Here is a 14,272-nt window from a genome sequence, read left to right as displayed (position 1 = left end):
TCTCCCACTTTATATGCATTCAGGAAATGTGTCAAAAGACTTCTGTTTATCCATGCTTTTGAAATGTAGTTTTATGAAACTTTTACATTGCTGGTACTAACTGTCTACATTACCTGAACAGTGTTGTTTAATTTTTTTTAATGTAATTTTATTGTTGTGATCAGCGTGTGAAACTCCTCTTGTTCTAGGCACATTTTGCGACTGGGAATTTCATTAACGCGAGCAATTTCTGAGCTCTGGGTGCGGTACTGCACCTAAGATTTCAGATTAAAACTGCCACTATTGCTGCCACTGAGGGTGTGGGAGGAGGAATTCCTGCCTGGTCGACTTCCAAGAAATCACTGCAGTGTAAGGCAAGCTGATAGGTTCTGACATTCCATTGTGGTGTCCACAACTCAGGTTTAAGGTGCCATTTAGCTCCTAGCTTTCATATCTCAGTTTCTAATACTGGTTGTTAGCTGCCCTAGGTTCCCTTTGGGGGAGGGTAGACTATAAATTTGAAATAATAAATAACAAACAGATGTCTTTAAAGCACATAGCTCTGAGTAAAATCTCCAAGCAAACCCGATAGCTTTCTTTAAGAGATAGTAGAGATACATAGGATTGACTAGTCAATCAGTTCAGATCTGACACCATCAATCCACTCTGGGGTAGTGTGGAGGCAAACTCTGCTACTTCAATCCTCCAAGCAGATAAATCTATACTGTCAAAGTTGATTATTGGATCAGGGAACTAAGCATCTGATTCCCAATCCATAAACAGAAACCACAAACGTAAGAACCACACATACATGGTCCCTAAATCAGCCAAAGCACATGTGTGAGCAGGCCTACTGGCACATAAAAACTGCAGGTGTCATAAAAGGGCAAAACCTACACAGTTCCTAGAACTAATTCCACAACTGCAACAGAAGTTCTCTTAAAGCTATAGACCGTGAGGACCAAAGAAGGGAAGTTTGACTAATGTGATTGCTTTCTCAAAGTATTAATTGTCTATAAACCTAAACCAAATGGATTAACAGCATAACCAATGATGAAATTCCAGTTTTATAATAAGGTACATCCATGCAATATTCCAAAGTAAATTTCATAGCTCAAAACTAACACTGCAAACAGGCATTTAAGATCAACCAGAACAGCTAGCTGCTATGGTATCAATGTGCTATTGAGGATATTCTGCACTGTTTGTGTCCTAGACAATTTGATAAACCCGAGGCCCTCCACTGCATATAGGTCTTCATTTCCCCCTTGTGTTTACCATGTATTTGCTGTGAGATCTGAAATGCATCCAAATATTTAAGAACCTGCTGGGCAGCTTCAATGAACAGTGGACAACTTATTTACGATTTCATGACAAATATGTTTCTTTTTCCCCGTGGATGACCGTGAGAAACAGCTCTCAGCATTACAGTTTTTGGGCTATAGTTCAAAGCTCTCCAAATTTTGGAAATTCTTAAAGCATTAGTTCATCACCTTACTTATAACCTTGCAAAACAAGTAATGAAAGCCAAAAAGATATCCCAAGTGGCATTTTGAGGTAATCCAGTGCATAAATTCATAGTAAGAGTAGGTTTCAAAAAGCACAAGCCTTGGGCAATGTCTCAAAAAGAACTGTTGACTTCTCAGCACGAAGATGAAGCAGCAAGCAGTTTCACAATCCTGTGTTCCCTTCGCTATTACAGCATGACGACAAACTCTGTGGCAATCTTTAGAGAGGATTCTTCTTTATTGGTTAAAACAAGAATGAGACAAGATGCGAGAGGAGATTTAATTTTCTCTAATGGGATTGGGTGATCAAGCCACTCAAGGTACATTGCAGCAGTTGGATTGATGATTAGTGCCAGTTACAGCTGGTTCTGAAATAAGGCAGCTGTACATCAGTGGCTGCTTCCACAATCTGACTCCCTCCTGTGCCCAGTCTCATCACAACCCCATCCATGCAACCACAACACAATCATGCTGGTGGAGGGGGAAAAAGGGGGCAGAGGTGGGTTGCAACGGGCAACTAAGGGTTAAAGGCTAGTTTTTCCATCCCCTTTATTCATTTTTAAAATCCATGTCAGGGACTGCACATTCTGGATTCATGTGACTGGGCCATTCTATTACAATGTTTTACACTTTACAGGCAACTTCCCATTCACTTGGGGGTTGCATTCCGGGTCACTGTTTTGGGGGCCTGCAGACTTATTTCAGCACCAACATTAACCACAGTTAGCACTAACCAGAGTTCCCTCTTATAGAAGATTTTTAAATGAGGTTTGAAGCTGATTACTGTATTTTTCGCTCCATAGGGCGCACCAGACCATAGGGCGCACCTAGTTTTTAGGGGGGGGGGGAATAAAGAAGAAGAAAAAATTTTTCCCCCACCAGCCCCAAAGAGCAAAGAAGCCAAGGCAGCTAGCAGGATCCATCCCACTGGCTGTCTTGGCTTCCTCTTTAGCCGCGTGCAACCTCTCCAGCCAGGAGAGGTTGCGCGCGGCTTTGGCAGAAGCCAAGACAGCGAGCGGGATGGATCCCGCTAGCTGTCATGGATCCCGCTAGCTGTCATGGATCCCGCTAGCTGTCATGGCTTCGTTTTTAGCCGCGGGGCTGGGGCAGGGGAAGCCCAGCCCCCAGAACAGGTCCAGGAGCGGTGGCAAGGTTGCGCACAGCGTTGCCGCTGCTCCTGGAGCTTGTAGGGCTGGGGGCGCGCTCCGAAGCCCGGGGAGCGCAGCGGGAGTTTGCGCTGTGCTCCCTGGGCTTCAGGCTGCTATCCGCAAGCCTTTGGAGCGCGGGGGGAACTCCCACCGCGCTCTGAAGGCTTGCGGATAGCTGCCTGAAGCCCCCGAGCGCAGCGCCAACTCTACACAACCTTGTGGGCAATCTATGTGGGCAACCTTGCCTCCACTCCCGCAGCTTGCGGGGCTGGGAGCGGGGGGAAACCCAAGCTTCCCCCGTTCCCAGCCACCAGAACAGGTCCGGGAGCAGCGGCAAGGTTGCCCACAGCCTTGCCTCCACTCCCAGATCTTCCGGGGCTGTGGGCGGGGGAAGCCCGAGCCTCCCCCAACCCTAGCCCCCAAAACAGGTTGGGGAGCGGCAGTCCCTTCTCCCTCCTGGGGAAAAGCCCGCAAGAGCCACGCGAAGCTTGTGTGTGGCTCTTGGGGGCTTTTCTTGCCTGCCTCCCCCCTGCATTCGCTCCATAGGACGCACAGACTTTCCCCCTTAGTTTTTAAGAGGGAAAAAGTGCGTCCTATGGAGCAAAAAATACAGTAGTAATCCTAGCAAACCCTGGTTAGCATTAAAACAGCAGCCATATTTAAAGCTGCCAGGAATTCACATGGAAAAACCAAGAGAAGGATGGGATACAATCTTATCATATGCTCCGTTGACCATAGATAAGGATGTTACATATGACTATCTCCCAGAATTAGTTTGAGGCTAATAAACCACTCCAGTGTCCTTAGAGAGCAATTATAACCTTGCCAATTGTGTAGCAGCAAAATATTCGCTACTGGTTAAATTAAAAACAAAAACATACTTGAGCTGCATCCAAGGAACTATGAAACCAGTCCATCAGCTGGCAAGACTTCAGGCTTTAGCAATAGCCTCATCCCCCATCCCCTCTTGCCACAAGGTAAACTGCTTTGAAAGGGGTTTCAAAAGTAGTTTGTGATATGATAAAGTCAGCTAATCAAATAATAAATCCTACAGGGTTAGCTAGCCCAAGGCCCTTCTATCAGCTTAAGAAACTCTGAGCCATAGCTAACATTAAATGAACAAGATTCCTAGCCACTTTTGCATTCTAAGATCAGTAGAATCAAGGTTGCTTTGAAATTTCTGGACATAGAATGACAGAATCATAGAATTGTAGAGTTGGAAGGGACCACAAGATTCTGTGAACCGCCCTGAGACCTCCGAGTATAGGGCAGTACATAAAATCAATCAATAAGAACAATAATAATCTAGTCCTGCACAATGCAAGAGTCTTCTGCTCTAAACACTCCACAGCAAATTTGTGGGGCTGCGGGGGGAAAGGGGGATATCCCATTTGCATGTGTTGAAGTCTATTGTGCAAGTGGGCCTCTATAGTTGGATATCACCCATTGTTGTTCAGGTGAGAAAAGAAGCTGAAACTACTTCAAGAAAGTCTTAACAAAGTTAGTGAGAAGATGAGCTTGGATATCAGTCAACACAAAACAAAACTTAAATCACACATACATACATACATACATACATGCATGCATACATACATGAAAAGACAAACACTCCCGCTAGTGAATTATACTGGTGCAGTCATTTTATGCTCTTTTCTATTAGGAGAAAAGAGTGAAAATATCATGCAAACCATGCAATGGTTATAATTAGTTATAATCCACTGATAAAGTCCCACTTACTTTGATCAGCATAGTTTTTTGCTTTCAGTTCAAGCTGCCGGGTTTGCGACTCTAAAGCTTCCACTCTTATCTGCAGATCCTTTTTTTCTTGTTCTTGAGAATCTTCAAATTCAATAAATTTCTTCAAAAAAGAAACAAAATATTCATGGGCATGGGCATTTTATGTGTTGCTTAAAATATTTTTAGGCCTCTTTGGGGGGGGCAAATGCCCATCCAAAGCAGCTTACATGAACAATGAAAGAAAAAAATTATATATACATATATATTTTAAAAACCTAAAATCTACCCCACACACCCCAGAAAGAACATAATTCAATCAGAACATCACACAACTAATTAACATTAAGCCTGGGAGGTCAAGTGGGGTAGCGGGGGAGATCTTTGGGCCTTTCTGAAAAGCCTAAGATGCAGAAGTTTAATGTAGGTCCATTGGAAAGAAAATACATAGTCAAGGGGCCACCATAGGGAAGAAACTTTCCCTTGTGGCAACCAGCCTTCAGAACATAAGAAGCATCCTGCTTTCACAGTGGCCAACCAGATGCCTATGGGAAACCTGAAAGTACAACAGCATCCTTCTCACTTGTCATTCCCAGCAACTTGTATTTAGAGGCATGTAGAGGTTAAACCACAGAGCCTAGGGCTTGCTGATTGGAAGGTTGGCGGTTTGAATCCCTGCAATGGGGTGAGCTCCCGTTGCTCGTTCCCAGATCCTGCCCACCTAGCAGTTCGAAAGCACGTCAAAGTACAAGTAGATAAATAGGTACCGCTCCAGTGGGAAGGTAAACTGCATTTCCGTGTGCTGCTCTGGTTCGCCAGAAGCGGCTTAGTCATGCTGGCCACAGGACCCGGAAGCTGTACACCGGCTCCCTCGGCCAATAAAGTGAGATGAGCACTGCAACCCCAGAGTCGCCTGCGACTGGACCTAATGGTCTGGGGTCCCTTTACCTTTAGTCTCTAACAATGGAGGTAGAACTTAGCCATCATGCCAAGTAGCCACTGATAGCTTCAACCTAATGTAACGTCAATCTGTCTAGTCATATTTTAAAGCCATCTAAGTTAGTGGCCAGCAATGGCTCCTGTGGAAGCTTAACTATCCACCATGTGAGGAAGTACTTTGTTTGGTCTGCCCGAAATCTTCCAACATTCAGCTTCAGCATCTGTCCCCTCAAGATCAGGCTTCCTCAAACTCGGCCCTTCAGATGTTTTTGGCCTACAACTCCCATGATCCCTAGCTAGCAGGACCAGTGGTCAGGGATGATGGGAATTGTAGTCTCAAAACTACAAAGGGCCGAGTTTGAGGAAGCCTGCCCAAATTCTAATATTATGAGAGAGAGGAAGGAAAACCTATCTCTGGCCACTTTCTCCACACCATACATGATTGCATACATTTCTATCATGTTGCCTCTTTCTCGCCTTCTCTCGAAGACTAAAAAGCCTCCAAAAGCTGTAACCTTTCCTCAAAGGTGAGTTTCTCCATCCCTTGATCAGTTCTGTTGCCCTTTCCTAAACCTTTTCCAGCTCTACAATAGCTTTTTTGAGGTAAGGCAGCCAGTATTGTACACATTACTCCAAGTGCAGTTGCACTGTAGACTTGCATAATGGCATTGTGAGATTGCCAGTTTTATTTCCAATCCCTTTCCAAATGATTCCTAGCATGGCATTCAACTTTTTCTCAACTGCTGCACTCTGGGCTGACATCTTCCTTGAGCTATCCTCTATGACTCCAAAGTCTTATTGTTGCCAGTTAAGACCCCAAGAGTCCGTGAAATATTTTGCACTTGCTTATAGTAACTTCCATTTCCATTTTACCACCAGTTTACTCAGTCTGGAGAGATTGTTTTAGAGCTCTCACAAACCTCAACAACTTTGGCCTGAACCCCCCGAAAACGGAACTTTCCTCCCTAAAAAAAGCTTAACAACTTTGAACTGAACCCCCCCCCCCAAAAGGGGTAGATCACTGTCATTTTTTCCCCCTGTGAGTATATTGCAGTGTCTTGGGAGTTGGATGTCCCTGCTCTAGATCATTCAGGAACAAGTAAAAAAGCACAAGTCCTTTATTGTTCTATGGGATTTACTATACCTTGCATGGGCACACATAGGGATGTCTACTAAGCTATTCAGGATGCCCATTTTGTCTTCCAATGTTTAAGATATTGTTCTATGATTGTGTTTCTAATCTGCTTATCATGTGACATACTGAGATTCAGGATATAGATAATCCAAAAAGGAGAAAGAAAGGCTTTCACATGTTAGTCTACAATTGAGCAATTGAGACCATTTATTCAGCTATTTTAGAAGTATTTTCAGATTTGGTTCTACATGTACAGTGGTACTTCGGGTTATAGGCGCTTCAGGTTACAGATACTTCAGGTTACAGAGTCTCCTAACCCAGAAATAGTACCTCGGGTTAAGAACTTTACTTCAGGATGAGAACAGAAATCTGTATCCATGAATCACCATATGAACAAGTCATACAACATAACTGTATACATAAGACACTAAGAAGTAATCTCAGCACATGTCTGCTTGACTCGTTTTGGGCTAGTGACTGAAGAATTAGTTATAAAGAACTATTTGCAAGGCAAACCAGGAAGGTAGTTCTACACTACTTGAAAGTCTTCATCGAAAGCTTTTATCACATCACCTACTTCCCTCTGACCCTGTCGTTATCACACTCTATACCAATAAAAGCAACAGATCCTACACTTCCTTAGTGCTGCATAACTTCAGGTCACAATAAAATTACCATATTTTTCGCTCTATAAGACGCACCAGACCACAAGATGCACCTAGTTTTTGGAGGAGGAAAACAAGAAAAAAAATATTCTGAATCTCAGAAGTCAGAAGAGCAAGAGGGATCACTGCACAGTGAAAGCAGCAATCCCTCTTGCTGTTCTGGCTTCTGGGATAGCTGCGCAGCCTGCATTCGCTCCATAAGACGCACACACATTTCCCCTTACTTTTTAGGAGGGGAAAAGTGAGTCTTATAGAGCAAAAAATACAGTACCTGAAGCTACAAGTAAGAACTACCACAAAAGGTACACACTGAAACTGAATAATTGCTAACCTGAAAAAAAGTTTTTATTTAGAAGTAAGCTGGACTGTTCTCCCTTAGCTATCCCTTACTCATTTTACATTGAGTCTTTAACACTGTGGACCATTCTGGCATGGGCCTATCTTAATTCTTCACACATATTAGCTGTACAAAGGAATGCCATTGTTAAGGCATACAGTATTTACTTTTCTAAGAGCACTTCATTCTTGGTATTGCAGAGTACCAAACAACTCTCAGTGCAAGTGTTCTTCTGAAATTAAGAAATTTAACAGAATAAATGAGCTCTTGCCTCCACCTCCTTTAAATACTATTTGTATTAACATACCACTCCATTATTGTCAAGCTGGTAGCCATTCAAGTCTCTCTCCTATGAAAACAGCAGAACATTCAGGGAAACTGTCATAATTCAAGGATGTACTAGACCAATAAGACCCCCAAAACTTGTAAAATATACACTGGTACCTCGGGTTGCATACGCTTCAGGTTACAGACTCCGCTAACCCAGAAATATTGCTTCAGGTTAAGAACTTTGCTTCAGGATGAGAACAGAAATCGTGCTCCGGCAGCATGGCAGCAGCGAGAGGCTCCATTAGCTAAAGTGGTGCTTCAGGTTAAGAATAGTTTCAGGTTAAGAACAGACCTCCGGAACGAATTAAGTACTTAACCCGAGGTACCACTTTACACCAAATAACTATTCAGGCAACCTTGTGACAAAACCATCGCACTATTACTGTACCAGACAACTGTGTGTAAAAGTGGTTTACGAGGGTTGTTTGCCAACAAACCACAGGCAGAGAAGGACTTCCCTTGCAATAGTTGTTCCGTGCAGGCCCATGCCACTCCGAGACATCCATAACATGCTTCTGATTTATATTTTCCTGCACTGATCAACATCTCAGAGCCTCTCCAAACACAATGTTATGATGGCTCAATACTGAACTTGCTTAAAAATAAATAGGCATGTTCTCTGGTTTGGGGCTTCAAATCAAGGATTCACATAAAGTCCCTGCACCCCTCCCTTTCTGAAAACAGGGAAACAAATCAGGAAGCCACAGTGAACCACAGCCTCCCATTACATTGGGACTGAGAAACTATGCTTAATCATGGAGCAAGCCAGGATATTAAGCCATGGTTTCAAAAGCTTCCTGGCCTGCTTTCCTATTCACCCAAAAGAGTAAGTGAAGGAGGTGCTTGTGGGTGCAGAAGGTGCATTTACATCTTGGCTTCTAAAGCCAAGATTCGATCCTCCAAATGCAAACATTGTCAATCGCCAGAAGTGGTAGAGGCTTGTCATTTCCTTGTAGTCCGCCTTCTCTCACTCCCCCTCTTTCATCTCAAGTTCAGTGCAAGAAGCAAGGAATGTCTGTGGGGGATCCTTCACAGATTGCACAAAATACGCAATTCTCAGGAGATTGAAAGAGAGGAAGGAGACGAGGGGCAAGGCTAACTCTACTACACACCCCGTTCATCCCTAGAGACCCCTTAAAATAACCAAACATTTGAAGATAAATAGGAGTGTCTAATACAGGATCACTGGAAGGAACAAATGGTCAGATGATTCAAACCACCACTCAAAAAGTAGCAAAGAAACCTGCAGGGCACAGGAAACACAGAAGGAAGAGCATCTAGATCTATTTTTTTGTTTGTTTTGGAACATCTTAGATATAAAGATCCCTTTTCAACTGAAGTTATTTTTCAGAATGCTCATTTTGGAAAAACAACGTCATTACTTAGCAGTCACATGCAAACCGCTGGCTGGTCATTTGATTCTTCCATTGCCTGAAACTTTCTAGTATACCAAGATTATACCTCACTCTCTGAAAACTCTTATCAGTTATGAGAAATCAACACATGCATTAAAGGAACACTGAACAAAAGCAAAGACCATCATGACTGATACTTTGGCATCACTATTTTAAAAAAAGGCACACATGTATTTCTATTTGCACACACTTCACCACTACATACAGACAAAAAGCATTCAGAGGGGGGAAATTCAGATGCTTTAAGTAATAATAATAATAATAATAATAATAATAATAATAATAATAATAATTTATTTATACCCCGCCCACCTGGCTGGGTATAAAAATATTAAAATACTGTAATACATCAAACATTAAAAGCTTCCCTAAACAGGGCTGCCTTCAGATGTCTTCTAAAAGTCTGGTAGTTGTTGTTCTCTTTAACATCTGGTGGGAGGGCATTCCACAGGGAGGGCACCACTACCGAGAAGACCCTCTGCCTGGTTCCCTGTAACTTGGCTTCTCGCAGTGAGGGAACCGCCAGAAGGCCCTCGGTGCTGGACCTCAGTGTCCAGGTAGAACAATGGGGGTGGAGGCGCTCCTTCAGATATACTGAAGGATTAATTTGAATTCATTGCAGAAATAAAAACCCTACAGGAGTAAATGTGATGGCACCTTAAACCTAGGTTCTGGGCACAACAACAGAATGTCTAGGCATGCTTTTTTACAACAGGAATATAAAGCTGAAAATGAATGAACTGCAGCTAAAATATTACATTCATTTTTCACACGCTCACTTCAGATGTCAAGGAAATAAACAACTATCTGACTCTTAGAAGACATCTGAAGGCAGCCCTGTTTAGGGAAGTTTTTAATGTTTGATGTTTTAGTATGTTCTGATATATATTGTGAGCCACCCAGAGTGGCTGGGGACACCCAGCCAGATGGATGGGGTATAAATAATAATAATAATTAATATTATTATTATTGAGTGTATTTTTAATGGTGGCAGTCAAGTAGTGGAATGCCCTTTCCCTAAAAGGGCTTTCTTGGCACCTATGCAGCGGCAGGTAAGCATTATATTTTTATTTTCTCAAGATTTTAATATTAATAACATATTTAATAACATAAGCTAATAAGATATACGTAGTTTAAAATCTGAAACTTTAGATGCTGCTATGCATTTGTTTTTATTTCTGTTTCTGTTTTATATCCTATATTTAAACACTTTATGATTGTGGTTTTATAATTCTATGTAATTTTTATCTCGTTAAGCTCCCCAAAGACTGTTTTTGTCATTGGGAAGGATAAAAAATTATTCATTCATAACAGTTCTAAGGTCTCAAGCAGTCATTTTTTCCAGGCCTACTATTCAACATCCATTTTACTTGAAAATGCCTGAAGTGTATCTAGGAACCTTGCCACATGCAAAACATATACTTGGACGTGTCCTATGGGTAAGCAACAAATCACCAATATTTTACAGCAAAATATTTAACTATAAGCAACTAAGTCTCACAAGTTGCACAATTTTACTCCGAGAAGCCAATCCTGGGCATTTGCTTATGACATCTACAAGTATATTAACTTTCTACACTAGGACCACATTTTAAAATTTTGGCTTAACATAACTGGAAAACACAAGTTCATTTTTTCATTTGCACCTGCAGTACAGTCAGCCAAGCATGTGCAAACAAGGTATAAATAGATTTTGCTGCTTTCCAAGCCACATGAACAAGCATTGCATGCATCTACAGTAACCCATTCACTTTATGGAGAGCGATACATAATGGCTTAACAACTAACTTCTACATGATTACTAAATGGTACATACTTAACACAAAAGTAACAAAATAGTGAAAACACTACAGCAACAGCATCTATGCATAGGTGCTGGTGCTACTTTGCCTCCTGGTGTACATTGGGATGTTTGACACACTAGCAGTGATGAGTAAAATCTAAGTGAGAGGATCCTTACTTAAAGCAAGTCAATAAGTTATATGCAACCAATAACTGTCACTGAAATTTCTATTTAAATCACAATTTACGCTCCACACAGCATCTTTATGAAGCTGGTTTGCCACACACAAAAATATATCAGGCAGGGCCAGGAACTTTATTCCCATCTCCTAATCCTAAAGGACTGACCACTTAGTAATAAAGATGTTACTTGCTAATTAAAAGGTAAAACCTGAGGTGTACATATACTATGTACAAAAATCATACTAAAAACGTGTGTAGCTTACCTACCTTGATCCAGTTACATTGTAGCATATTATTGATTGCCATGGCATTCAATTTATTTTTCAGTTCAAAGCCACACACTGCACTAGAAAAATATTTCTTGTCCCTAGGCACCAGTATTAAACAGAATAACCAGGTGCTTGGAACACAACACAGAGATATTTTTTTTCTAAATTGAAAGCAACACTAATGATACCCAAGATTACTTCTGCTTGCAATAGTATAAACTGTTACTCTAAGTAAACAAAGCACATGCGAACTGCATATCAGCTGTGCAGGGTTATAGTCCAGCTCTTATTTTAAAGTAGGCTGCTGTAGGGGAGAGAGGAGAAAAGATGCAATGCCACTATCTGTCCGACTAAGAAGCCAGGCTCTTCCCTCCATCAATTTCTACCTAGCAACAGTATTTACATCAGGTAAATAGGATGCAGAGGATGAAAGAGAAGGGATGCAGAACTACAGTATTCCAGTGGCCCAACTGTGAGACTGGTACTTTAAGTGCTTCCTCTCCTTGGACTTTTCCATTCCTGTAGGTCATTAGATCTTTTATGTCAGAACTTGAACCTGACTTTGCTTATTTCCTCCTCCCTCCCGGTTTTCCTTTTGTGTTGTGTCTTATTAGACTGTGCGTTTGAGGCCAGGGACAGTATTTTTCATGATATGTAAAGCTATTCTGGGAGCCTTTTTTGGCTGGAGAGTAGGAGGGGAAAAAATACTTTAATAAATAAACTCCATGCATTCAAAGCATCAAAGGGCCAACCTGCACGTGATGCTCAGTTGTGTGATTCTTCCCCTTGAAGCTTGATTTTGGTTTTGTTGTTGTTTTAATGAAAAGCAGCCTTGAAGATTGTGAACAGAAGAGATGTGTGAGGTGGTCTGCTTAACCATTTCACTTCTTGCTCTATGTCCAGTCAAAATCTGCCTTCCTAGCTGCTTTCCCAACGCAGAGGAAATATACCAAGCATGGACTATATTGCTTTTATCACTGATCATACTATGCTTGTTCTCATTTTTTCTAGAAATTGGGTAGATACCACTGTACATGCTCTTCAAAAATCAGTAATATTATGAACGGTGGTATCTACCCATTTTCTAAAAAGCGCACAATTTGATAAGTAACAAAGGCAATAACATGATACGGTAGCAACAAAGTCTAAAATGTGATATAAATAATGTGGCACTCACCACTGATGTTTAAGATGCTGACTTTTCAGTGAAGGACTATTTGGTTACACCACCTGTTGCTTTAACTGACATTTTCATCCATCAGTCCTGAAGACAATCACTGTCCAATTCCAGGGAGTACAGACTATCCACATCTTAGGCATTTATCTAGGCTTCATGTTGCATGATTAACATGTGACAGCTACCCACTAAGGAGGTTAGCATGCTGCCCCAGAGAAGGGGAGCGTTGAAAACAATACAAGGAACCTTTCAGAAGTCTAGGCATTACTACAGCGTAAGAATCACCTTGGCCAGAATTCTAGAGTTTAACAGCAGCCCAACCAATTCCGTGAGGAAGCTCCCAGGCAAGATACTAAAGCCCTGCCACATCACCCTCTGCTCCACACACAACAGCATTTATCCTCTGAGTTATGGAACACACCAGGCTCTCCTGCAGGTCCCGCCCTGGCAACTTCACACTACTGTCACTGTGTCAGCCTGCTCCCTCAGCGTTTTCCTTCCACTTATGTCCACTTCCTTCCACCCCACTTGCATTGACATATGCCACTTCCATGGGGGCTCAGTGCTGCTACAGTGGTACCTCGGGTTAAGTACTTAATTCGTTCCGGAGGTCCGTTCTTAACCTGAAACTGTTCTTAACCTGAAGCACCACTTTAGCTAATGGGGCCTCCCGTTGTTGCTGCGCAATTTCTGTTCTCATCCTGAAGCAAAGTTCTTAAGCCGAGGTAATATTTCTGGGTTAGCGGAGTCTGTAACCTGAAGCGTATGTGACCTGAAGCGTATGTAACCCGAGGTACCACTGTACTTCTTTGTGTCGTCGTCCCCCAACTGCCACACCCAAACCTGCACCAGCGAAGTTGCCTCATCTCCCTCCCCAAAACTTTCATCCTCCCATCCCGCCAACACCCCCAGACGCCACTCCTCCAAAACACATACACATCCCCCTCCTCATTTCTTTTTCTTCTTTTTCTCTCTCACGGACCCCCTCCCCTTGGGACCCTTCCTGGCGGCCCTGCAGCAGCAGCAGCAGCCCCCCGCCCCGCTCCTTCCCACCTCCTCCTCCTCACTCACCTCCTCGGCCTGCTTCCGCAGCGCCTTCTCCCGCTCGTACTGGGTGAGGAGCTGCTCGTTGTCGTCCCGCAGCAGCTCCAGCTCCACGCTGGTCTCCTGGCTGTGCGCGCAGACCGAGTCCAGGTTCTCCAGCACGGCCACCACCAGCGGCATCAGCTCGGCCACCACCTCCTCGTCGTAGCGCCCGATGAGCCGCTCGAACTCGCGGTAGATGGAGCCCGCCAGACCCGACACCCGCTCCGACATCATGGCCGGGCCGGGGCCGCCCGGGTCCTCCTGGTACACCACGCCGTCCGCCAGCTCCATGGCCTCGCAGCGCAGGGCAGCACGGGCCGGCCGAAGAGGAGGCGAAAAGCCCCTGGCAGGAGAAAGAAGCAGCAGAGGAGGAGCAGCAGCACCGCCCGCCCGCCTGCCTCCCTCTGCAGCGGGGCCTTGATTACAGCTCAGCGCGAACAGGAGGGAAGCTTGGGTGACAGGCGCGCGGCACTGACCTCACCCACGGCGCCGGAGTGGAGGGAGGGGGCGCGGAGCAGTGACGTATGTCGGTGGGCGGAGGCACCGGCGCCCCCGAGTATTCGAAGAATTGGGGCGAGGGGCGGG

At 43.6% G+C, this 14,272-nt stretch overlaps 1 protein-coding gene across 5 annotated transcripts in view; it reads right to left on the bottom strand.

Moving 5' to 3' along the window:
- Window positions 1–14,270, bottom strand: part of SPAG9 (sperm associated antigen 9) — a 79,577-nt gene extending 65,307 nt beyond the window's left edge. For 3 of the 5 annotated variants that reach the window (XM_083727942.1, XM_083727944.1, XM_083727947.1), the window contains exons 1-2: window positions 13,673–14,178; window positions 4,373–4,493 (exon numbers count right to left, since the gene is read on the bottom strand). In XM_083727942.1, coding sequence (XP_083584068.1) covers window positions 4,373–4,493; window positions 13,673–13,978 — 427 coding nt within the window. In that variant the 5' untranslated portion in view covers window positions 13,979–14,178. Of the gene's footprint in view, window positions 1–4,372; window positions 4,494–13,672 lie in introns of all 5 variants that reach the window. The other 2 variants (XM_083727943.1, XM_083727945.1) reach the window with 2 other exon arrangements.
- Window positions 14,271–14,272: the final 2 nt, after the last annotated feature.

Source organism: Podarcis gaigeae (genome assembly GCF_964106915.1).
Source record: "Podarcis gaigeae genome assembly, chromosome: 2".
NCBI classification, from domain to species: Eukaryota; Metazoa; Chordata; class Lepidosauria; order Squamata; family Lacertidae; genus Podarcis; species Podarcis gaigeae.
This window is presented reverse-complemented; position numbering and strand designations above follow the sequence as displayed.